This window comes from Ammodytes marinus, assembly GCF_949987685.1.
Source record: "Ammodytes marinus genome assembly, chromosome: 18".
NCBI lineage: Eukaryota > Metazoa > Chordata > Actinopteri > Uranoscopiformes > Ammodytidae > Ammodytes > Ammodytes marinus.
Window position 1 is genome coordinate 12,242,383 of NC_137222.1, and position 25,549 is coordinate 12,267,931.

At 41.6% G+C, this 25,549-nt stretch overlaps 2 protein-coding genes across 3 annotated transcripts; one reads left to right on the forward strand and one right to left on the reverse strand.

The window, feature by feature from the left end:
- Positions 1-287: 287 nt before the first annotated feature.
- myo1hb (myosin IHb) lies at positions 288-15,341 on the reverse strand (the record flags this gene model as incomplete). The annotated part of the gene is made up of 32 exons (XM_080046328.1): positions 288-314; positions 400-499; positions 608-705; positions 1,171-1,241; positions 1,377-1,512; positions 1,689-1,744; positions 2,083-2,176; positions 2,383-2,466; positions 2,600-2,762; positions 5,274-5,358; positions 5,475-5,543; positions 5,630-5,706; positions 5,814-5,927; positions 6,086-6,203; positions 6,327-6,432; positions 6,538-6,618; positions 6,795-6,841; positions 7,200-7,294; positions 7,433-7,524; positions 7,629-7,709; positions 7,791-7,896; positions 7,983-8,050; positions 8,147-8,266; positions 8,380-8,451; positions 8,552-8,665; positions 8,779-8,877; positions 8,964-9,143; positions 9,635-9,715; positions 9,818-10,016; positions 10,636-10,751; positions 11,151-11,312; positions 15,312-15,341. 32 exons carry the CDS (start codon positions 15,339-15,341, stop codon positions 288-290), a joined length of 3,141 nt encoding a protein of 1,046 aa, XP_079902454.1.
- Positions 15,342-19,058: 3,717 nt separating this feature from the next.
- Positions 19,059-25,201, forward strand: svopb (SV2 related protein b). Of its 2 annotated transcripts, none has more exons than XM_080046304.1 (16): positions 19,059-19,154; positions 19,375-19,502; positions 20,287-20,372; positions 20,465-20,563; positions 20,667-20,738; positions 20,822-20,946; positions 21,032-21,095; positions 21,410-21,535; positions 22,391-22,519; positions 22,646-22,719; positions 23,044-23,120; positions 23,229-23,333; positions 23,626-23,737; positions 23,828-23,909; positions 23,994-24,083; positions 24,797-25,201. In XM_080046304.1, exons 1-16 carry the CDS (start codon positions 19,093-19,095, stop codon positions 24,983-24,985), a joined length of 1,620 nt encoding a protein of 539 aa, XP_079902430.1. In that variant the 5' UTR covers positions 19,059-19,092; the 3' UTR covers positions 24,986-25,201. The 2 variants fall into 2 exon arrangements, with proteins under 2 accessions (XP_079902430.1, XP_079902431.1); XM_080046305.1 differs by having other exon boundaries at positions 23,650-23,737.
- The last annotated feature ends 348 nt before the right edge of the window (positions 25,202-25,549 follow it).

Sequence of the window (25,549 nt, forward strand, 5' to 3'; positions counted from 1 at the left end):
AGAAATGATTTTAACTCCAGATACTGTAATAGGAACAAGCTGAGCCACTGGCTTGGCTCTGCCATGAGCTTGTTGTCTGTTATTTACAACTAAGATATTGGCAGTAATTGTGTTATTGGTGCATACACATAATTAGATAACATTGTCATAAAGACGCAAACATTTTTTTAGTAAAAATCAGCTGACATAAAATGCAATTGGCAACAACCATGGAGCAGGTAAACAGAACATACATGGCTGTTGCTAGAACTTGCAGCAACATCATCCCAAATCCCCTGGTGGCAAAATCATCTGGACTTGGTTCTTGTAGATTCCTAAGGGAGAAAGTTAAGAACTCGGTCAATTGTTCATGCAATTTGGAATTCTACTTTATGCCTTAACAATTAACTTCACACTCACCACCATCAAGTGGCCATTTTTTGCTCTGTAGACCATGGACTCCTGGCCATTCTTGAAGTCCACAAACCCCTCTCTGCCGGGCTGGATGTCAAATCGCACACTGCAAATGCACAAGAACAATTCCACATTGAATCAGGCTAATTTATTGCTTTTAAGACATATCTGGTTTTCAAAATAATGTAACTACGTAAATTCCAGTTTCCTGTACCTGCCCTGGACCACTTTGATGCACTTCAGCTTGTCCGCAACCACACTGAGCTTAGTCAGGGCCTCAAACAGGTAGTCACACTGCAGAACCAGATCCCCCTAAAACAACACATGGCTTCAGTCCTTCAGTTGTTAGAGATGGTGAGTTTATAATCCCTAATCCTTGAATTCAGTAATTTGACAATTTTCTGGTCTGATCTGGGGGTCTGCCTCATATGTTTGACTTTATAATTATTGAAGCCCTTCTACTGGTAGATGGAGATTAGCAAGATTCCTGGTCACAAAAAAAACTGGTCACTAATTAATTGAGCAACAGAGCCCTCTGGTGGTGTACAAGTACTGACCATGAACCACAAAGTCCCTGGTTCACGTCCAACTGATTTTCTGTCATTTTACCAAAATGTTGGCGCTCAAATGAAGGTATAGAATGCCCAATTTCATTATTGCCTTTGCAGACCTTTTTGTGATCGTCAAAAGAAACCTATGCCTCGATGTCATCTGTTCTTAAAGTAAGTTAGACATTAGTAGTTGTGTCTTCTCTATAACGGGCAGGGCTGTTGATACCTTTTGCTTGATGTCATCACATGTAACATGAAGGATCAGGAAGTTGTCACTTAGGTTGCTGACTGACACACCTATACGTATACAAAGAGAAAAAGTTCCCTTTTAAACTGACATTACAAGTGTGTACAACAGTAACTTTCAGGCGGCAGTATAGCTCCCCCTATTGATAAATATGCTTATTTTGTCCAAATTGTCTCACTGGCTACCTTTCAGAGAGCTGTAATCTATCCGCTGCTTGATCTTGGCCTCCTCCACCAGGTAGGCGGCATCCTGGGTGAAAATGAGCTGCCGGAGACGAGGCCTGAACCCATTCCTGTCATACTTCACCACTGGGACACTGTACTGTGGGAGGGACACACACACACACACACACACACATACACACACACACACACACACACACACACACACACACACACACACACACACACACACACACACACACACACACACACACACGGTCAGAGTAGGGGGAGGGGGGGGACAAGGATGCAAAGAAAATACCGATGTTGATTTACCTTGATGTGCTCGTGCCGAATCATCTGAAGCACTTTGATGTTTATATCTTCTACACCTACATGAAATGACAAGAGGATAGGGGATCCATTGCATAAATGTGCAAAATAGTTAAGATCACACTGTATCTCAGTGTGCATAATTAGATTTTGTTTTATCAATTTGTACATGAAAATCCACTGTCGACTCATTCCCAAACTGGAAAGAAACTTCATCCTGATTTAAAAAACCAAATATCTCAGATATAAAACTGGAACATCTTATCTAAAATACAGTAAAGCATGCATCTGCATTCCCCGAAGGCTATTTTTATCATGTTGTACGTGTGCATTAAAAATCACAATGCAGTGTCCTCTAAGTACGCTAAATAATAAGAAAATAATAGCACACTCTTACTTATCCTGGTGTCCTGGAACGGTCTGCACACACTGAAGGGGTAGTTTTCTTTCTTTCCTTTGAACATTGAGCTTGTCTGTGCTTTCAACAGCAGCTGGAAACAAGGAAACAGTATGATAATTTAAAATAAGTCAAGTTAAGATTCCTAATTTCCTGAAGTCAATTTGTTTAAATAAAAGTTAAATTAAAAATTAAATGTTTGGGATTCAAGCTACAAAACTGCTAGTGTAGTAGCCTAAGCATATTCTGTGAGAGCATGTATTGTGGCTCCTACTAATTTGTTTGTGTAAAATATGGTACCTGTGCTTTCCTCTGTGTTGTGATGCCATGAACGTACTTCCCCACCATGTGGCGAATGTAGATCTTTTTCAACAGCTTGGAAACCTACAATTTTAATTTGAAACCGTGACATAGTACAGCCGCTTTTTAAAAGATAAATCCCCAACCAGTGCCTTCATGCATTTGCTTTTTAACCAGAAAACGTTGTGGAATAGTTTTTAAAGAATGTGTCACTAACCTCCTGCATTATAGGCGGAGGGGTGAGCCAAGAGCGCATCTCCAGGACTGTTTTGGGAAGGTTGTCCCTCAGCCGGGTGAGGTAGTTCTGCCTTACATATGCCAGGTACTCACTGTTTTCCACGCAGGCTGGCTGATTTCTAGTTATGAAGCCTTTGATGAACCTAGAAGAAATCAATTGACAGATAACCTCACAACATATAGTGGACTGTATTACACTATTCTCATGTCATTGGGCTTGGGGTGTGGTTTCTCATAGAAACCACACCCAAGCCAGAAATCTTGGTGTTATCGTAGACTCCGACTTGAATTTCAAGAAACACATTAAATCAATTAATAAATCAGCCTACTACCACCTAAAAAACATATCAAGAATTGAAGGGCTTATGTCTCAGCAAGATTTAGAAAAACTTATCCATGCATTTATCTTTAGTAGACTTGACTACTGTAACAGTGTCCTTGCTGGCCTTCCAAAAAAATCTATCAGACAGCTTCAGCTAATTCAGAACGCTGCTGCTCGAGTCCTCACTAGGACCAAAAAAGTGGATCACATTACCCCAGTTCTGAGGCCTTTACACTGGCTTCCTGTCACTCAAAGAATTGATTTCAAAATACTGATGTTGGTTTATAAAGCACTAAATGGTTTAGGGCCAAAATACATTACTGATATGCTGATACGTTATGAACCGTCCAGAGCCCTTAGGTCGTCTGGGACAGGTCTGCTTACAGTCCCCAGAGTTAGGACTAAACAAGGAGAAGCAGCTTTTAGTTTTTATGCACCAAAAATCTGGAACAAACTCCCAGAAAACTTGAGGTCTGCTGCAACTCTCAGTTCTTTTAAATCGAGTCTGAAGACTTTTTTGTTTCCATTTTAAAGAGGACCTATGATGCTTTTTGACTTTTATGACCTATAAACGTTTTTATGATGATTTATAGTCATGCTTAACCATACTAAATTATCAAATAATGACTTACATGCATTTCGACGTATTCCCTGCTGACCGTCTGGGGTGTCTGTGCAGAGCACTAGACACTATTCTAGCCAGTCGAGAAGTCACGTGTTCAAAGCGGCTTGATGCTTTGTAACATCGTGACGTTGCATGTAACTTGGTGTCGTCACCACGCGGATTTTTCCATGTATAGTAATGCTGTCACTTCCTTGCTCGCGTCTGCCTCGCGCCCTTAAGGTGAGAACACACCAAGCGCGTTGGGTGCGGTGGCGGCGTTGAAAAATCCTATTTTTGCATAGGGAACCATTGGTTTAGGCGCGATGATCCGTTGGCCGCGGCAAAGCGGCGCTTTGGGCGCGGCAGCCGCGTTACCAAAGCGTCAACTCGGGGTTACAAGACGTGGGGAAAGTGAACAAGGAGAAAGGGCTTCCTGGTTAATTCAGTGAATATGTGCGGCTGTGCATTAGCCGATAAACCAAGTTAGCGCCGGTCGGATAGCATTAGTTAACTCACCCGGTTGTGTGCGGCCACCACCTCCATATAATGAAGCCAAACATAACGGCTTGGTCCGGGGAACTTTCACAACGAGTACAGCGAAGCACCGGTGTTTATATCTACGCCAGCCACGGTCCCCTGTCACAGCCAGGTAGGGTAATGTAGGCTAGTTGCCTTATTTTCTACTGCCCTGCACACCATACCAAACCATGTGTTTGGTATGGTGCTGCCTTGCTGTTTGTGTTCATTTCCGAGTGGCGTGAATCTGTTTTGAGGCTATTTGTTCCGTTCAGTTGCTGTTTATTTGTCTTTTGGCACAATTGTTGGCCGTGTTGTTGTTGTTTTTGTGCGGACATGATCGCTGTTGTGTCGGGTCGGTTCTGATCGCAGCCATGGTTGATTAGGGGAATAAATATATCGGGGGGGAGACTAGCTGCGAAGCGTTGGACGCGTTGAACCACTTTTTGACACAAAATGACCACGCGCCAGATCAGGTGCGGTGGGCGCGTTGGCCAACGCAACCAACGCGTTTGGTGTGTTCGCACCTTTATAGGTCCATGCTCGCGCTTCCCGCCACTGAAAGTGTTCCGGAAGGAAGGTAACCAATCACAACGGAGTGGGGTTTGCAGGAGGGGGCGGGGGGAGCGGAGATGGCCGAAGCACAGGCGGAGGGAGCGGAGATGGCTGAAGCACAGGCATGCTGAAAATCTACATAGTTTTTTGTGATGTGAATCGTGTCAGGTTGCTCTATAGCAGTGTAAAACAAGAAATTAAGACCAGAAAAGTAGTATAATAGGTCCTCTTTAACCTGCAATTTTTATTTTATTTGCTTCTTTTATTCGCTTTTAAATGTTTTATAATGTGTTTCCATTTTAACCTGCAATTTTTATTTTCTTTGCTTCTTTTATTCGCTTTTAAATGTTTTATAATGTGTTTTATGTATTCTAATCTTGCCCCTGTAAAGCACTTTGAGTGGCCTTGTGTCTGAATTGTGCTATATAAATAAACTTGCCTTGCCTTGCCTTGCCTTGCCTTGCCTTGCCTTGCCTTGCCTTGCCTTGCCTTGCCTTGCCTTGCCTTGCCTTGCCTTGCCTTGCCTTGCCTTGCCTTGCCTTGCCTTGCCTTGCCTTGCCTTGCCTTGCCTTGCCTTGCCTTGCCTTGCCTTGCCTTGCCTTGCCTTGCCTTGCCTTGTCATTAAGCCTTCAAACAGATTACATTGAGTTAACCTACTTCTTGATGACCTTGACAGCCCAGGCCCTCTTCTCACGTTCCTTTCTGGCCATCATACCTCTCCAGCAGTTCTCAATCTTCGTGGCTATTTAGATAAGCCGAGGTAACAAACATGTATATCTTAAAGCGCTTGTCATGTGGGCCATTCACTTATATTTAATTTGATCTTATGAACAAATCTTAGGGCATTTTCACGCTCACCGGCTTCTCTCTGTTTCATGAAGTCTCCTTTCACCCTGTAGCCTTTGTACTTGGCCTGAATCCGTGTTGCTGCAACAATGCCAGTTAAAATGTCACCCTCATGCTTGTTAAGACACATGATGTAGATTTAGGACAAAATGTACAGAATGTCTCACCTAGCTTATGTTTGCAGACTTGAAAGGCGTCTTCTGTGGCAAACAGAGTTCTCGGGTGCCGGATGAAGATTTTTGTCCTTCAGGGGAAAGACGCAAACAATGAGGCACCAGGCTCTATCTCTTCCAGGTGAACCAGCACCCGTCATAGACAGTCTATGCCACCCATCCATTAACATCTGCCTACCTGCCCATCTTGTACTCATCAGGTTTATAGCCCAGGTGTTTGATCAGGCACCGCACACCTTCTGCTGCCGTACCTTTCCAGTTGGGCCAGGTGTCTGGACACAGGGGCTTGTACCTGTGACGTAGAAGGAGGAAGGTACACAAAGCTTTATGGTTGAACAACAGCAGAAACATATGTGGACACAATGAAAACCTGTCAAATGTCTTATTGCAAGAGGAACTTTGCGTGCATTTTCGACCAAATCAAGAGCAGTTAAAGTGTGCTAAATGTACCTCTGGAGAAAGATGTCATATTTGCGTCGATAGGCAAACCCAGCTCTCCTGACCCTTAGGTGCTCCATCAACCCCAGGTACTTCACCTGATGTCTCACCAACACATCGTCAAAGCGTCCTGCAGGGGACACAACATATCATCCAGAGTCAAAACTATGTGGTCTAGGGTCAAGCTTCGCCGTACGGTGAACCTATAGTAAAAAGTATTAGCCGAGACACAACACAGCACCAAAGGCCTTACCTGGCTGCTTGGCTTCATTGGGTTTAATGCAGCGGATGTACCAGGGCTCCTTGGATTTAAGGGTCTCAGTCAAGCCCACCAAGCTGCTCTTAAACTGAGTTACCACCTGGAAATTCACAGGTAAAGTGGCAGGTTTTCATGTGTATATAGGAGCTTTGTAAATCATGAGATCAGTGGGTCATTGAGCGTCATCATCTGAATCATTTCATACAGTTTCAGGTCTCCTCTTGTTGTCCGGTTCAGTGGAGGGAAAACAGTGTTTGATAATAACATTCTTGGACTGTTGCATGACCTTGAGGAGAATAGGAAAACTGTTTAAGCACCCAACATGTCAGAGATACAGTATGTACCAAATAATACTGTTTATAAAACTATTTAATTAACAACACATTCACATTGATTTTCAAGGAATCAACAACCAACCTTACTTGGGCATCACCTGGCTTCATAGAAATGAAATGCAATTACCTCTTTCCCATTTCGATACAAGAGATCATTGTTTTTGTCCAAGAATCCTGAAAGTTTAAAGAAGACTGTCGTGACTACATGTATTGTTTGGCAACAACACATACCTCCTCTTACGGATGAAAAACAGTAAAGAACACTCTTGCTTAATCCAGTACACTCATGTCGTATTGGTCTGGTATGAACATAAGCATATGGTGACTAATGTTAGTGCAACAGATAAAGCAAGAAATGATTTGAATTCATCAAAAATATCAATTTTATTTATGTTATTTTTTTTGTATTCACTAATTGTTTTATTTAGTTGTTTATGACTCTTTTCTACTTGCTGTACCATTACACTACATTTGAGCATTTGGCCATGGTTACACATTGGCTTGTAATAGAGAATGACATTGTATCTCTTACCAACAACACAGTATGTAACCTCCCCAGCGTAGTGCAAGAGACGGAAGTCTCCCCTGTCCAGTGTTTTCCTGGTCTTTTGGTCTGCAAGCTTGTGTCTGCAGGAAGCAAGAAGTTAGTGTGGGTTATTAAAATGTGTATGGCTATGGGATGTGCTGGTCTGACTGCTGGGTCATGTTCCGTTACCATGTGTAGACAAAGTGCAATTTGCTGTTACGCAAATGTGTAGAACTCACGTGACAAAATGAGGATGACCCCCAATCTTTTCCTCCATCTTCTCAAGGAAGGTGAGATCCGTGGCCTCTCCAGGACGTAAACATTCCTCGTCCTGTAGGAGAGGAAAGGTATCAATCCATCGCGAATGCTTTAATTTTGATGGGAGAGCATAATTGTTTTTCTTTCTGTCAAACTGTAACTCAACTACATCCTTACCAATAAAGAGATGATTCCTCTGTGTTTCTCCTCCACAAGATCACAGATTATCTTGTTGTTGAAATATGGCACTGGTTCCCACTGTGCATTAAAACAAGTATACATTAGTAACACTGTGAGGCAAACACGTGAATCAAATGGAGGGAATAATAGCAGCATTACTTCAATCCCTTCCATCTCGTACTCCTCCTGCTCTGACTTGAGGGTCAGCTGGATGAAAAGCTGCTGCAGCTTCTCGTTGCAGTAGTTGATGCAAAGCTGCTCAAAGCTAAAATAATTCAGAGACACCGTCAGTATTAAAAATGATCAATTCACATTGTCGCTGTTAGAAGAATCAGCTCATCAGTCTCACACCTGTTCACGTTGAAGACCTCGAAACCATAGATGTCCAACAGACCGATTACTGTTTTCCTGGAGGAATCCTACAGATAATTGACACAGATTGATTGATTTCAGGTTTTCCATCTGTGCATGGGAACATTTGCAATGGATGGTGTTTGTGTATCCAGACCTCTTACCTTGTTAGCTAAAGATTCATTAACCTTGTTGACAAGCCAGTTGAAAGTGCGGCCATAGATGGCTTTGGCGAGGGCATCCCTGGCATATATCGCATGGTCCACAGAGAAGGGACTGAACACCTATAACATGAGAATAATGATGATACATTAAAAAAACAAAACACTAAACACAAGTTTGACATCTTTAATAATTTGGAAAAAGAAGTAGAAAAACAAAAAAGAAGTCAAGTAACCTCCTCTGTTTTGGCTTCAATCTTCCTGTGGGTTAAGCCCTGTTGTAGCACCTGAGAAGGAATCCCCAGCAACTGCAAAAAAAAACAAAAGCAAAGCAAAAACAAAGAGAAATCTCTTCATCATCTCCATCACAAAGTTGTATTGAGACAGATGTTTTTTGGGGGGGCTCACCTTTGACACCCAGTGCAACTCCTGGTTCTTGTTGAGAGAGGCGTATCCTCGAGCATCTGGTTCAAACTTGATATTTCCCAGATGGAGCACACTGGCAATTATTCCAAACAGGTGCTGCATTCCAAACAGAAAGAAACACTCCACGTATCACCAGCCAAACTAAGTTTTCAATATAGTTTTTTATTTTGTCCAGTTCCAGTGTGCAAATATTCACTATACTACCTCACCTCAATATCCTTCTCACTGAACTCTATGACAGAGAGGGCTTTCCGCACCGTTCTCCAGTCACTCTTATCGTTGATCGAGCTAACTTTGGCACAATCACCCTGGAGGAGACAACGAATAAAAGGATCTCAGAATGGAGTTTTTTTTTAACAAATTATTGTTGTTTCTTTTGTTTCTTTTCACTGACCTGCACCAGGTAACTGTAGTGCTGGCAGTTTCTCTCCAGGCCGAGCCAGCGCAGCAGATCTTCCTCTCCTCCCTCCACCAGCTGATAGAAGATGTGGAAGTTTCTCTCTCCGTGGTTCTGGTGGACCACACGTGACTTCTCCAGCAGGTAGCTCAGGATGTGTCCACCAACGGCACCACCCTGGGATAAAGAGGAAATCCATAAGCCAAAGTCAGTGCTTGTTGTGAACCTTCAGGTCATTACACTGCTGTGTTGCGTTATCTTGATATTGTGATTTGCACTGTAATGTAATGCAATGTAAAGGGTAACACTTTACAAAAAGGGTATATGAGTTAACTTTCCTTTAATGCTTAGTTAATGCTATTAACGGTTAGTTAATGTGTACTTAATGCTTAATTAAGCATTAAAAAACTGTTAACTGGTTATTAACATTAAGTCAATACTTGGTTAAGCATTAACTATGCTTAGTTAACTAATGCTATGTTAAGCAAGCATTAACTAAGCATAACAGTTAGTAAATGCTTAATTAATGCTTATTGAGCATCACCTTAACAGTTTTTAGTGGCTAATTAATGCTTATTTAATGTTTATTAAGCTAAGCATTAACTAACAGTTAATCAATGTACCCTTAGTGTAAAGTGTTGTAATGTAATAGAGATATATCAGTCCACCTGATGGTCGAACTGGATGTCCATGTATTTCCCAAAGCGGCTTGAGTTGTCATTTTTCAGGGTTTTGGCATTTCCGAAAGCCTGAAATATATAAAACATGCGAGGCAAAAATAAGACTTCTTTTAAAATCATGTTTTTCTCTAAAAATGACTGTGCTTTGGTGCACACATCCATTCAACTGACTTCAAGGACTGGATTGGAGAGAAGTAGCCTGTCCCGGACGTTGTTCAAGAGTCTGGTACTTGGACAGCTGACAGCGTAGAATTGCAGGACTTTCTTGGAGGCCTCGGTCTTGCCGGCCCCGCTCTCCCCTGAGATCAGGATGAAGTGGTTGTTGAACTCGGACTGCATAGTGCGGAAGACGTTGTCTGCCAGTGCATAACTGAAAGTGCAGTAACAGGTTAAAGTAGGTCTTTTTTTTCCCTCTTCTTTTGCTGGCTTCTACAAGCTGAGATAAGAAAGCTAAGAGGGAATGATTGAGAAGAGAGAGAGATGGTGCATGACCTGCAACAAAGGTCCCTGATCGGAAACAAAAGTTGCATTCGGCCACCATAGTGCCCTTCATCTATCATTTATAAGCTCTTATGTCAAGTTGACATCCTATCTTTTTTCTTTTAATGTGATAAAGTATAAAGAAGTTTTTTTTTAAGTTGCAGCTAAATTTAAAGTTCACTAACTTAAAACAACATCTTAGTTTGTCAATTAGCACTTACCAGAAATATTGAAGTATTGCAGGTATTGCTCTCAAACCAAAGGTTTTGGAGAGATGAAGATTATGACCTCATGATGGTGCTAGATATCGTACCAGGGGATCACAAAATCCATCCAATAGATATTGAGATATTGTTAACAGATCAAATGACATTGCCATCCCTGGTGCCATGGCACTAGCATGGCTATTAAAGAAAAGGTTAATCTGATTCCAGATCAGATTCATCTGGCATAGAAAAGATTTCACACTTAGCATAAGTTAGTAAAGACAGAATAAAAAAATATCTTACATATGAGGTGGCAGCTCAAAGAAGTTAACACCCATGTAGGTATCCATTTGTTTCTTGCTGTAGTTATCTAGATCTTTATATGGGTTGACCGACACCAACAGTGTCCCAATGTAGGTCTGCAGAGAAAGACAAGGAAAGGAAATCCAGTTCTGCAACTCTAGCACATTTGATACAGAGGAGATTGTTTTTCTCGAACATTACATGACATTAAAAAAAAATGTTTCCAGCAGTGTGGTGTCCATGCACTGCTGATAAGTCATTTTGTCCCTCTTATCAAAAGCAATCATTTTGGTTAACCACATGTCATGACCTTGTGGACATCGGTGACCTTTAGATTGCTCACTCTGCAAATGAAAAGAACAGGAGCTGCTGTTTCAGCAACTCAAGGTCTCAGATTCAGCGGAGGGCGAGGTAGCATTAGGGCCTATTTTGGTTGAAGGTCGGGGGCGTGAAGTTTAATTAGAGTAAGAGAAAGAACCAGGTTAGCCAGCATTGCACCACGCAGGAAGACTTACGTAAATGAGATTCTCATGAAAGCGTTTGCGCAGGTTTTCCAGGAATGCACTCTCACTGGTGTACGGGTCCAGTAGAACAAAGTCCTGGATGCCTACACGATCCCGGGCCGTCAGGGAGGCCTCCATGTTCTTCAGGATCTGGTTACAGCGCTCCTCCAGGCTCTGCGCCCCAGCAGGAACACATAACAAGGAAACAAGGTATCACAACAGAAAAATTAATCATGACAAAACAGTATTAGGCACGTTGAGGGTTCAGTAATACAATGTATAACTCTCTTTTAACAAAATCTACAGATAATGAGTTATTTTGGGCTTGGTTCTCGTTCCTTCTGTCAGGACCAGGCCTATATGTCCCATCCTTTTCCTTTGCGTCCTGTTTTTCTCAAGAGTTATCTGTTTTTGTTGAGGTTGTCACCACTGAAGAACACAAACACACTCATAATCATTGACAACCTAGAATATATATTTCCTCATTGGGTGATTCATTTCCTGCCTGTTTTGCCCCCCTATATCTGTGACTTTTAGTCAAGGACGTAAGTGGCCCTGGCTACATCCTCTAACAACATGCCAAACCTAAATTCAGCCTCCACTATCTAATCTGTCTCTGTGTTATCATCACTCTTGTTCATGGCAAGGACAGAACGAACACGAAATACCTCGCCTATGCTGGAGGCATCGTAAACTCCAGGCTTGACAGTTTGACGGCGAGTTTGACAAGCCTTAGTAGTAACTGAATCCAGATATTTATTAAGTAATGCACAGAAGCAATTTGCTCTATTAGCATATGTATAAACACAGGATATGCTCTGCTACTTAAATATACACATCTGAAAAAGTGCCAGGTATGATAATCAGCAAACGTAATGCACTTTAATTACGGTGCTATGAAAGAGCCACCATGGTATTGCGCTCCGCTAGTTCGGCTCTCATCACTGCCAAGTTGACCTGTCACCAAGTCGGAGTAACTGACACTCACAGATCATTCTCCAGTAAAACAAGCTGCTGCTCTACTGACCCAGCAGACATTTACAGCAAACTGTCACAATATAATGCATAAAACATAAAAAAAACATGTGATTATTCAAAAGATTTAAATATTTTCTTGAAAAAGGTGCAAAAACGTACCTACCCCTGAAGGTCCCTGATGTGCGTGTATGCACCCCTGTACCTTTTCTGAACTGAACATCTGGTTTTATTTAAGGGAAAGGGACAGCGGGGTGACAGGAAACACTGACAGATTACAGTGTCTACTTCCCACAATAGGAAACCAACAATAATGTAGAGAGCGTCCAACAAGGGAAGCAAATCTCATTACTAAATATGTATTTCTGTGAGTGGGTTTATGTTTTTGTGTTTGTAGATACAACAATTTACTGTTTAAAACTTTTTATGGATTTCAAAATCAAATAAAATTGGATGCTGGAAAGGCTGCAATGAGTGAAGGAATTCATTAGCAAAAAATAAAAAATAAATTAATAAAACTATCAATGTCAACATTCACACTGGCTAAAAGAAAATATTAAAATTATGCTTTGTGACTATAAAAATGCTTATTATTTGTGTTTGACAATGTAAAAGAAAAGAAAAAAGTAACAGAGACTTAAATAATAGTGACATATTAAACCATTAGTTTCACCCTCAGTGAAACAAACACAGTACAGGTTTTTCCTGTTGACAGAGGGGGACTTTCACCAAAAATCTGCACAACAAAGGAGAGAAGTATGACAATTGGTAGCAGAACATAGTATGATTAACCAGAAGCCTCCAAAACATGCTCCTAAATTTACCTAACATGCCTAAATAACTTTTTGACACGCCAGCGGTTCTTTCATAAACTGAGTTTTGTTGTAAAGGCCCAACAAGTCTTGCATCAAACTAAACAAAGAGAAGACAAAGTAGCAGACAGCTAGGTCTGACTTAGACACTTTTTGCACATTGAGGACACGTGTGTGTGTGTGTGTGTGTGTGTGTGTGTGTGTGTGTGTGTGTGTGTGTGTGTGTGTGTGTGTGTGTGTGTGTGTGTGTGTGTGTGTGTGTGTGTGTGTGTGTGTGTGTGTGTGTGAGCAGGCACTGAGCGCAGGGCAGAGATTGTCTGCCATTCAAAGGAAAGATTCCCTCTGCTGAATACATGGCTGATGGTAAAACAACACTATGATGGACAGTTTTGATGTCTTGGGACACAGATGTAAACTAGACAGTGCTGAGGAATGTTTAAGATTTCAAGGCAAAGATATGGGCATAATATACCCATAGTACCCGTAGTGAACATAGTCTGGTGAAAAAGATCACACACACATATGGGCGGCTGTGACGAAGTGGGTAGGGCGGTCATCCACTGGAGTGCAGGGTCGGTGGTTCAATCCCATGCCTCCACGCCACATGTCAAAATGTCCTTGGGCAAGACACTGAACGCCGAATTGCTCCCGACAGTTAGCTTGCACCCTGCGTGGTAGCTGCTGCTATCCGTGCATGAATGTGTGTGTGATTGGGTGAATGTGTACAAAACAATTTAAAGCGCCTTGGGTCTGGGAAAAGCGCTATATAAGGGAAACATTTTACATGAAGAATACCATAAACATCAAATTTTGATGTCAGGCTATACAGCGGAATAAGAAAGTCTATCTGAGCTGGAGACCATCACCTGAGAGGGCCCGCCATTGTCCCTGTCTATCCAGTATGGTGCGGGATCCTGTTACGCAGCCACAAAGTGGCGGTTAGGCTCCTGAAAGAGATAGCACTCTTCGTGGGCCATTGACTGACAGCGCACATCGCCCAGGGCAACACACGTTTAGGGGGCTCCAGGTGTCTAAAGAAACCTGACCATCACAGGCCTCCATCACATCAGACAATACAGTACCTCCTCTGTTGCTAATGTTTCACACAAGCACAGAGGTGCATGTGTTTGGCTGGATGTGTGCATGACTAACGGTATATAATTGTCTAAAATGTTACAGTAACATTCTTTGCTTTTAAAGCTGCATTTCTTTCTTAATTTTATTTTTTTCAAGTTTCAAAAGGCTGAATACACAACATTCCCATTGTATCACATTACATGGCCGTTGTTGTTGTTGTTGTTGTTGTTGTTGTTGTTTTGGGGGGAGTTTACCTGTCAGCAAACATCTGCCTTCTTCATCATCCAGCAAATACAGAGCACAATTAGATTTAATATGGGAGTCATAATTGCGTTCACCTGTTAAATCCAAAAATCTTTTTTTGGTATCCACCAACTTCTGAGGGAAACATCTGGCTCTTTATCTGCCAAATGCTCCACTGTGGTCACAAGCTAGTTGGCAACTGTGTTGGGGAATAAATAAACTTCTGTGTTATCTATAAAATGAGGCTGACAATGAACCGAAAACATAAAGTAGCAGGATGTGAAACCCAAACGATGAACTAAAAAACCTACGAGGAAACTGCAGTTTCAGGTGATAAGTCTCTGTGGATTCCTCACTATGAAGGATCATTTTCATATTACACTTCGAGAAAATATATATAGGGGAGAATGGGGTAAGTAGGCACACTTTTTACTCTAGTGAGAATTGCTTATCACCTAAACATCTTTCAATAGTCATTCCTACATTAAATTGAAGCTTAAGGTGTTGGCTTGAAATGTGTACCCCTCACTTTTTCTATCTTATTGTAATAAAGAAGAAATTAATCATCAAAGACACCCTTACACATTGTGGGGGGGGGGGGGGAATCGTGCTGCAGCACGATTCCAACGGCACTAGTGTGAGTGGTCCCTTACTCCAAGGAAGACTATGTAGGTGACCTCTGATCCCAATTCTGGATATTTACATACCAAAATTTCACAGACAGTGCCTTCTGGTTCCGAGATATAACGATTGTGACAACCAACCCGTGTGACAAATTACCCCGTTCTCCCCTACATATAATATTGATTAGTGCATCTTTAAAGTAATTTCATCATGCATTGTAAATTAAACATGTCTTGCTGTGGCGGCCCCCACTGTTGGTCATCCGGCATCATAAAAGAGCCCAAAGCAAACAGCTACACACACCATACCCCCATAAGAAAGAATCGTGCATCAAATTACTTTGACGGATGCCACGTTCACTTTTTAAAAATCTACAAAAGGTGGCTTTAAGCTCAAGAACACAACTCCAGCCAAGACACACAAGCCATGTCCATGTAGTTACCTGCTTTTCTTCCAAAACCATGTGCGTCATGGTTAAATCGGTCTTGAGTGATGAACCTGAAAAATCCAGATGACTTTGAACTTCAGGTCCCCAGATATATACAACTCACACAGACACGGCCTGTGATGGCAGTTTTTAGTAGCCAGTCAGTACTCCCATTGCAGTGGTTCAGTGTGTCCAAGAATCTACAGTATGTTCACCACTTTCTCCTCTGGCTGCGTGGGTCCCTGATTCAGACACTGGCTCGCAGCAGGCCCGGTACCACAGGCCGGGACAGAGAGGCTGGAGAAGAGGATGAGGAGGAGTGAGACACTGCTGCTTCCTGCTGGGCTGGTGCCCCTGCATTGTACTGTAGGTAATGAGGCAGTAATGAGCTACCTGGCCCTAGAAGCAACTGGGGGCTGGTTAAAAATGCATGGAGCTCCGGCAGCAAATGTTCATTCAGCTCTTCGCCTGAGTGTTGAACAGCTACACTGTGTGTTTAAGGAAGAGAGAGAGTGTGTGTGTGTGTGTGTGTGTGTGTGTGTGTGTGTGTGTGTGTGTGTGTGTGTGTGTGTGTGTGTGTGTGTGTGTGTGTGTGTGTGTGTGTGCACATGCAAGTATGTAATACAAGGATGTGGTAACTCTATACTTGCAGAGACCCGTCCTCACCTTCCTCCTCAAAATTACAGCACAGGTATTCAATTACTGATCTTTGATTAGGCAGATGCATTTCAAACTAATTACTAACCGCTCATTAGAGCAACAGCCATCAGACCATTTCGGGATTATACTACTTCAGATCCTTAAGTAATTTTAAGTAATTTGCTACTATGATTGTTATGCATTCTGTTGGTGCCACCTTGAACACAGATAAGAATTTAAATGAAAGTGTGATAGAGAGAGAGAGAGCTAATGAGGTTGAGAGATGACAATGGAACTTGGCTCCCCGGATGCTCTCTAAATATCTAAAACTTTACAGATAATACTTTATGGTATTATTAAAATCAACATAGGAAAAACATTGCAGCCACGTGCTCTCGTCTCATGTTTTTCTTGTGGTTCCGCAGGCTGGGTTATACAAGGAAGCGTAACATTGCCGTCTCATTCCGTCTGTTTAAATTTTAACATTGTGCTTTCTGTAGGCATCAACAAAGGCCTCTTATGTTACTACCTAAACTTCAGCCAAACACACAAGGTGACATGAGAGAGCATGATGGAAAAAGTCATCATTAACATAAAGTAATCCATTACGCAAATTCTAAAGGATTTCTAGGATCTACTCAATCTTTAAAGAGGACCACTGCTAAAAAATAAATAAAAAATAAATAAAGAGTCAAAGCCGAAATAGAAAAAAGCCAAATAAATCACACTCACTATGCTCGTCAAATGCCACATCCTATTGATTTACAGTGCACCCAGGGAAAAACCCACTATGGAACACACACATCCATAAAATCTTTGCAGGAGGGGCTGCGTCACAATCATCGGCACTGAAATACTTTGATATGATAACTTTTCAAACACAAATGACTTCAAAGTGACAGACTAGTTAGATCTCAGCGTGTCCCTGACAGTACACTTGTCCAAATAAATATTCACAGGCCCACTTAGCCCCAAACAACTTAACCCTCAACTGATCCTTTATTCATGTGAGCAAACAGATTGCTGTCGCTGGGGCAGGACCTTTAAGGCCAAAACCAGATACTATTAGGTTCAGAATCTGATCTTTCATTGAACAACTAGCAAAAATAATTACATACAGCATCACACAACCAGCTGTTTGTCTGAGAAATGTTAGCAGGATGGGTCATTCACATGTCGAAATGAAATGATCTACAATAGTGCAATGATATGTTGGCATTCAGCCTTTTCAGAATGTAGATTTGAAATCTTACCTTGGGGTCCATGGCGTAGTTCTTTGTACGGATGAAAAAAGGGTCGGCTGAGGTTTGGTGTGAGTCCGGCGGAGTAGCTGATGTGACCAGAGGATGTGGGGCCAGAGGGATGCGTTGTAGTATTGCTACCTGTATTTATGACCGTCCCATAATGCAGCAGCCTCAGCATGTCCTCACAGTGTCCTACTTTTCTTTAGCTTTTTATTCTCATGGTTGGCCTTGTTCACTTTGCAGGGGATGCGGTAGACTGAGAGCCTCCACGAGTAACAGAAAAACAAACTCGGATTTGGAACAAGGATAAATATACTCACTTTCAGTTTGGGAAATGTTAACTTTGTTTTAACGTGTTTTTTTTTTTGCTCGTGCAACATGCGACACTGGCAATGGTGGAAAGAACATCTACTCAAGTACTGTACCTTTGTATCTACAATTTCGAGGTGCATGCATTCTACCAGATTACTTTTCTTTTGCTATTACAATATCAGTTACTAGTTATCTCCAGAAATATTTAAGAAAGTATATGATGAGAGTGAAACGAAGGGATTAGAAATATAAATATTTATATATAAAGTAGGCCTATATATATACTTACATTTTACAAATATCTCAAGATTAGATTAGCCACTAACTTGTTCGTCTACTTTGTTGTCTTTAAATTGTTCTGCCAAAGAGGCCCGCCTACATGAAGTACGATGGTCTGGTTGGACCAGGCTAGGTATTTAGTATGCATTGTTGTATTTGTACTTTTACCTATAGGTAAAGTATCTCAGTGCTTCTCATTGACTAGAGATCTCACATACTCTTGTCACTGGTGACCATTTTCCTAAGCATAGCATAGTGTTTTAGATGTTTGAAGTATGTATTTATATGTTCTGTGAAGCCACTGGTTTCTGTTCAATGTAGTCTGCAGTAACTTGTCTGAGATACTGTATTCCAGAGCCCAGTGTCAGAGCAGCAGCAGGCCTGACTCTACTGTTCTCACAGTCGTACTACAGGATGTAATAATGCTACATCCACAAAATATCAGGTCTTACATTTAGGTCCTTCCTCTCCTGAGGCAGCTGTGAAGAGATACAAATTAGGCTTTTGAAAAAGTGTAACTACCACCATGATTGTTGTGTTAATTGTGAATTTGAACCAACAACAGGCACACATCCCTGTGAAAAACAACCATTACATAGAGAGAGAGAGAGAGAGAGAGAGAGAGAGAGAGAGAGAGATAGAGAGAGAGAGAGAGATAGAGAGAGAGAGAGAGAGAGAGAGAGAGAGAGAGAGAGAGAGAGAGAGAGAGAGAGAGAGAGAGAGAGTGCCCTCTGGCAATTTGAGTTATCACCAATACCAAACTAGTATCAGTAGGATTAGAGCACAACCTGCTGTCAGCTGCAGGCCATGACAGGTAATCCGCTGCTGAAACAAAGTTTGCTAGAGCAGCTGTAAGCCTCACCTCATGCCAACCCTGTATTGGTGAATCATAGATATTATAAGCCAACACATCCTTCACTCTTGTTTCATTTGTCTGCAGCGATAGTAGCGGTTTAAGGAGCTCGGAACACAACCTGCCTGTGTTTACTTAATGTTTTGTTGAATAATTCATTAAGCTTTAGCCTAGCTTACTGTTGCACTTATTGATAAGTCCTATACTAGATAAAAACATAAGCCAAACATCTTGATTAAGGGGATGAGAAAGAGATGAGGACACACACACTGACCTATTCTGACACAGTGACACACTAACCTACTGTATATTACTTTTGTCCCCTCACTCCTGCACTGTTATAGGCTGCCTGGAGTAACTCCTCCCCCCTCTGCTCAAGGTGTTTGTTGTCTCATTGAAACCTGAAGTGCAGGTTTCTCCACCAAACAAGTTTCCTCAAAAACCCCAGCTCTCTAACGGCGACACTCCAATGGAGAACTGGAGCAAAACGGCAATGATTTCTTACAAGCGGTGGAGAAATCCTGAATTGAGGTGAAACAACTAGATTATTTGATTGTTTAATTATTGTTTCTTTCTTAATTACCTCATTGTTTCTGATGATAAACGGTAGCAGACTGAGAAAAAAACCTGCCCTGCTTGTGTTTGACATACCATAGATTTCACACAGGGGCTGTGAATGTTCAGAATGAGGTCAAATTCAAACTTCTGTGCTTGATTGTGTCTGTTTCTCTTTTGGTGCACTGACATTTAGGGATGAGCTGCATTTTGTGGGTGAAATCGATGAGGACCAGGGCACAGACAATGAGATTTGCACTATCGCTTCAGCTGCACCCAAAACTGGGGGTGACAATTCTGCATCAGGATCTGGATCTAATAAAGGTTTGTGAAGTAAAATTAGTTTCAGTTTCCAGTCCACACATTTGGATCTTGTCTTTGTGCTATGTCTCGTAAAGGTATCCTTTTTGCAAGCTGAAGGCAGTGTATCCTGACTGTGCTTGTATACCTACTAGTCAAAAGCTGTAAGACAAATATGCACATGAGCTCAGCTGTAACAGTGTCAATTGGCTGATCTATCATCAGTGGTGTAAGAAGTATTTAGATAATAAAATTAGCAATACCACTGTAGCGGCTTCCCAGTTAGCCACTATGTTGCATGTCGGCTGGTGTTCCTGACGCGTGCCGTAGCCTCTAGGTTACAGCTCAAGCTTACGGAATGTCCACTTGTTCCTCTAGAGTTTATAATGCTTAGTTTATTCACAAACACAACTGAAGGTCAGACTTGAACATACAACTTATTTACTGTTAACCTGTGTGAGCTCCACAAACAGGGTCGTAAACTGTTTGCCAGCATGTAAGCACACCTGGCGTCCCTGCTACGCAACTTGCATCCGGTCTAGTGAACTTGCATCCGGTTACAGTACTGCCACCAGGCGGTAAAGTTGTGCATTTAACAAACAATACAAGTAAACAAAGAAGAGGATAAATGGCTCTTACAACCCCAATGTAAAGGTTAACAAAGGGCAATCTTTTTTTGTATGTGCAATACCCAAAACTAGGGTTATGTCATGATGTTTGAATTCCTAAGCCATTCAACCTGAATTGCTTTCCGTGGGGGCCAGATTTGCAATGAACTCGAAGTGACTGTCTCTTCTCACTTTTGCAGACACATTTACGATAGATGATGCACTGGATGCAGTTGGATTTGGGAAGTCCCAATTGAAAGTATGTCTCATCACCGGACTGGCATGGGTAAGAATCCTTAAAAATGCTAAAAGGTCCTTCGCAATGATTTTCTAGATAGTTTATGTTTCTGACGCAGCGCTGTGCCTCTCTGAGAGTAGATAGGAGATGCCATGGAGATGATGATCCTCAGTATCTTGGGCCCCCAGCTGCACTGTGAGTGGAGGCTGCCCAGCTACAAGGTGGCTGCCATAACAGCGGTAAAGTCCCTTTTTAGGTCTTCTTGGAAAAGTGTTTTGTTACTATTTATTTTTTTAAATGTGTGGAAAAAGGTTTGTTCTCAAGCCCTTCTTTTTTCTTCAGGTGGTGTTTGTCGGGATGGGGATTGGTTCACCTGCGTGGGGGAGTGTGTCCAACAATTTCGGCAGAAAAGCAGTGAGTCTCATATCTTCCATTGTTTCCATTTATGATTTGGTGATTATTCGATGTTTAACTCACATTTGTGTTTCTGTAAACAGTGTCTGGTGATTTGCATGAGCTGGACTCTGTTCTACGGACTGCTGAGTGCCTTTTCTCCGGTGTACAGCTGGCTCTTGGTTCTGCGGGGCCTCGTAGGAATCGGTATCGGAGGAGCTCCTCAGTCGTAAGTTCACAATTTCAACAGACCCACATATTTAAAAAAAAATTCATGACATGATTTGCAATAAATATGTGGTCTCTCGTTTCAGGGTGACTATGTACTCAGAGTTCCTCCCAGCGAAGGCTAGAGGTGCCAACATCATTCTGATTGGGGTACTGTGATGGTTTGGTTACCAATGCATGACTTTTTACTATATTACAGTGTGAAATCGGTTTATACTGCTCATTGATTGTGTGTGTGTGTGTGTGTGTGTGTGTGTGTGTGTGTGTGTGTGTGTGTGTGTGTGTGTGTGTGTGTGTGTGTGTGTGTGTGTGTGTGTGTGTGTGTGTGTGTGTGTGTGTGTGTGTGTGTGTGTGTGTGTGTGTGTGTGTGTGTGTGTGTGTGTGTGTGTGTGTGTGTGTGTGTGTGTGTGTGTGTGTGTGTGTGTGTGTGTGTGTGTGTGTGTGTGTGTGTGTGTGTCGTTCAGGCGTTCTGGTCCATTGGTGCTGTGTTGGAGGTCCTGCTGGCGTTGTGGATAATGCCCACTCTTGGCTGGAGGTGGCTGCTCGGCCTGTCCACTATACCAATGGCAATCTTTGTTTGCCTATGCTATGTAAGTATGGCTGTGTTCGGAAAGCCATATATATACTACATACTGTCTACTCAAAGATCGATTGTGTATGCGAGGTGCGTCGAAACGTTTTCACTTGAAGTATACTCAAGCAATAAATAATTTCTTCTTCTTCTTACAAGATTCAGGCCGTTTAGACGCTGTTTAGCGTGTTACCGCCCTCCACAGGTTAGATATTGAACTAGATTTTTACAGTCCTCTGTTCATCATCTGTGTTTTAGACCTCTTGTTTTATAATCTAAGTAGGCCTATCTTTAAGAACACTAATCACGTTTCGTGGCGACAGCACTCAGCTGTCTGTCAGTTGAGCTGGACGAGCCCCTTGTGTGGAACACAGCATTCAGTTCTAATCTGATTTGATATACTATCTATGGTTCTGATCTCTCTCCACTATCAGACTGGCATCACTCATTTTGTCATTTCACTTAGTAACTCTAATGTTGTTAGGTATTTATCTTCATATCTTATCTAATCTTTGAATGACTGCACGTAGCCGTACAGTTGTCAGATCGCGGACCCCAAATAATGTTGTTGCCTAGCAACTTGCTCGAAAATATTTCATTTTCCTGGTTGGGTAGAATTGACCCAGTGCATTGTGGGGCGGTTGAGTAGGAAAAGTATCCAATCGATTCATACCCAAAATCTTCCCGGAAGTTAGTACTCATCCGGGAATTTCTCGCATACCCAACCGTCACATACTCAAATTGAAGTCAAAATGAGTATGAGTAGGACGTTAGTATGGCTTTCCGAACACAGCCAAAGTCTCTCATTAATATAGCCTCCTATTATTATACCAGCTGAAGCCAAACCTTTAAATGAATTCTCTGCATTGCACAGTGGCTGCCTGAAAGTCCTCGTTTTGAAGCGCTGACGGGAAGAAGAGAAAAGGCCCTGGCAACTTTATCAAGCATTGCCAAAGAAAATGGGAAGGCATTGCCTCCAGGGAAGCTTGCTGCCTATAAACAGGTGAGGTCACAGACAAGACGGGTCAATGGGTTTGTACAGAGGAAGGACATGTGTGTCCGATACAGTGCTGCTCATATGTTGACACTATTGAATAATCTTTCCATTTGTGTCTTTTTAATTACACAGACTGACCGGGGAACGATCAAAGATCTGTTTAATGCTCAGTATTGGAAGACAACTGTTCTTCTGTGGTTCATATGGTTAGTTTGAGTGATACATTTTCTACTCTGTCCTTTCGATTCACCTTCCTTAATCAGGTGAATATTTTTTCCAGGCTGTAGTATTACCAAAGCAGGATACTTCTTGGGTAACCTCCAGGTTTGCTGCGTGGCAGCTGGTTTGTGCTAATTTGTTTGGAAGTATGCATTAAAAGTAAAAAACAATATAAGATTTAGATTGTTACCAGATCTTGTAGGGATGCCCTGTGATAAAATGTAGTTTTAAGACTTTTGTTATTTCAACTGAATAATGTGCTTTAATGCTTTATATATTTTTTTAAATTAGTAACAGATTTTTTTTCAAAGGTTTTCCTTTGCCTTCTGCTATTATGGGATAGTCCTGTTGACAACTGAGCTGTTCCAAGCTGGAGATGCATGTGGGGGTAGGTAATAGTTACTCCAGGTGAATCAGCTTTACACATTTGTCATTTTGTATCTCAAATCTGAACAAATGCCAACAACCAATGAACCCGTCCTTCTTCCTTTTATAGCGATCCAAGGGAACAAGATAGAACCGAGCTGTAGTCTGGAATGTAACTATTTGACATCAGCCGACTACAAAGACCTTTTATGGACGACCTTGGCTGAATTCCCAGGTAAAATTATCCCTATTAGCATCTTGTCATAGCGGTGGTGTGTAATTGAAACCTTTTGTGATTCCACTGCCAGGAACAGGGTTGAGCCCCTATGCAAAGGGTTCCTCCATATTTCGTCATTATCAAGAACAAAAAGCTATGCCATGTCTACAATTTCTGTTAAAATTCTATTTAAATCACAAACGGGTATAAAAGCCAACGCATAATAAGGATCTAAGAAAAATGCAAACATTTTGTTGGACGTGTGAGTTGAACCGTTTAGTTTTCTGTTTGTTTTTCATTGTTGCTTCAGGTCTTTTAATAGTCCTTCTGTTAGTGGACCGTATTGGCAGGAAGAAGAGCCTGGCTCTGGGTTTCTTCATGTTCAGTCTATGTATTCTGCCCTTGTATGCTTGTATAGGGAGGTAAGTGTGTCCCCGCCTGTTAATTCAATAATATGTTGAAGCATCAGGTCTTATATAACAAACTCTCTGTCTCTCTTTCTGTTCATGCAGGGTAACTCTCACAATCTTAATCTTTCTTGCCCGAGCCTTCATCTCTGGAGGATACCAAGTTGCTTTTGTTTACACACCAGAGGTTAGTTTATCACTTTTAACATTAAATATATTTACTTTTGGATCATTTGAACTGAACAAAATGCTCTCACTTGTCTCTCTTTAGGTGTTCCCAACAGAAAGCAGAGCCTTGGCGATTGGCACTTCCAGTGCAATAGCGAGGTTGGGGGCTCTTGTTACTCCCTTTGTGGCACAGGTATGCAGAAGTGACCATCTGTTTTGATACTTTCCAAGAAAACTCTTTTGAGTGATTTTAACATTCTTTCAGGACCAACTACAGGCTGCAGAACCCTACAATATAACTAATCAAAGGATCAACAAAAACACAGAGGATGAGGAGATCAGAAACACTCACTGCATATCCCACCATTTCTTTTCAAAACGCCTAGTAATTGACCAGTGTGTGTCAAGAGGGAATTTTTTGAATTAGGACTTATTTTCAGGAAAGAGTGCCTTTTTATAAAAAATTTGCCATTTGTTTTTTTCTTTAAATCTTTTCTGCTTTTGTTGGTTTGTTTCTGCATTGCTGGGCATATTAAATGTCACCTGTAGATACATAAAAATCAATGTAGGGAATGTTAACAACACATTTTGTATATGTTTATGCATCTGCGTCCCCATTTACATGCCTGGGAACAAACTGAAATAGGAGTCCCCTCATAAAGTGCTCCAAATAGCGCTACTAGTGGTCAAAATCTCCAAGGGGTAGCTTTGAGTTTGAAATTTTCAAATTTCCCTTTAATAATAGCTTGAATAACAACTCTGAGTCATATTCTAGAAATTGATGGTGAAAACAAAACTATTGCTATATCTGTTGTGATATTACAGAGAGTCTTTTGCGATTTTCTTCTGCTATCAGACTACTTCAGATTAGGCTGTGTTTTTCTCACATCTGCGTTTGGATTCTAGGTGTTGCTCAGGACCTCTGTGTATTTGAGCCTGACACTGTACATCACCTGTGGTCTGCTGGCCGGCGTTGCGTCCTTGCTTCTTCCCATTGAGACGCTGGGCAGGTGTCTGCAGGAATCCAATCTTGACCAGGAGGCCGGAGAGAGCACGAGCAACAGCCAGACAGACGGCAACACACACTCCTCATGAGGTAGATCCAACAAGAGGAAAGGAAAAGAGAGGATATTTTGTCAACATGTCGGTCAACAACAGGGGAGAATCTCCTTACAGACAGCGACTTTCCTTGCCAAAGAAGAGCTGGACAACAATGTTTTGTTGAACTTGGACTGTTTTGTTTACAAGTTGGGCCATGGTGAGCAATAGATGAAAATCTCGGAAAAATCTAGATAAACTGTGAAGACTGACCAGAGCAACACTTTTTACATGTTGCCCTCAACTGAGCCATTGATTTAAATAATATATATATATATATATATTTTCTTTTTAAATTACATTTTGTATTTATGTATGCATGGAATCACATGCCCTTTGCTAATTAAAGTTGTTCAATCAAGGTTTAGGCTCTATATAGTTTTTTGTGTGAATCAGTATCAGCCTTTTAAAATTAGCCTATCTATTGATTACAATAGGTGGATCAACAGAACAACATGAAAATCCAGGAATTCTACTCAAATGTGAATGTAAGCTATTTTACTTGAATTTTTACTTTAGGAAAAGAAAAAAATAGGCATACATCACTTTGCCTATAGGACT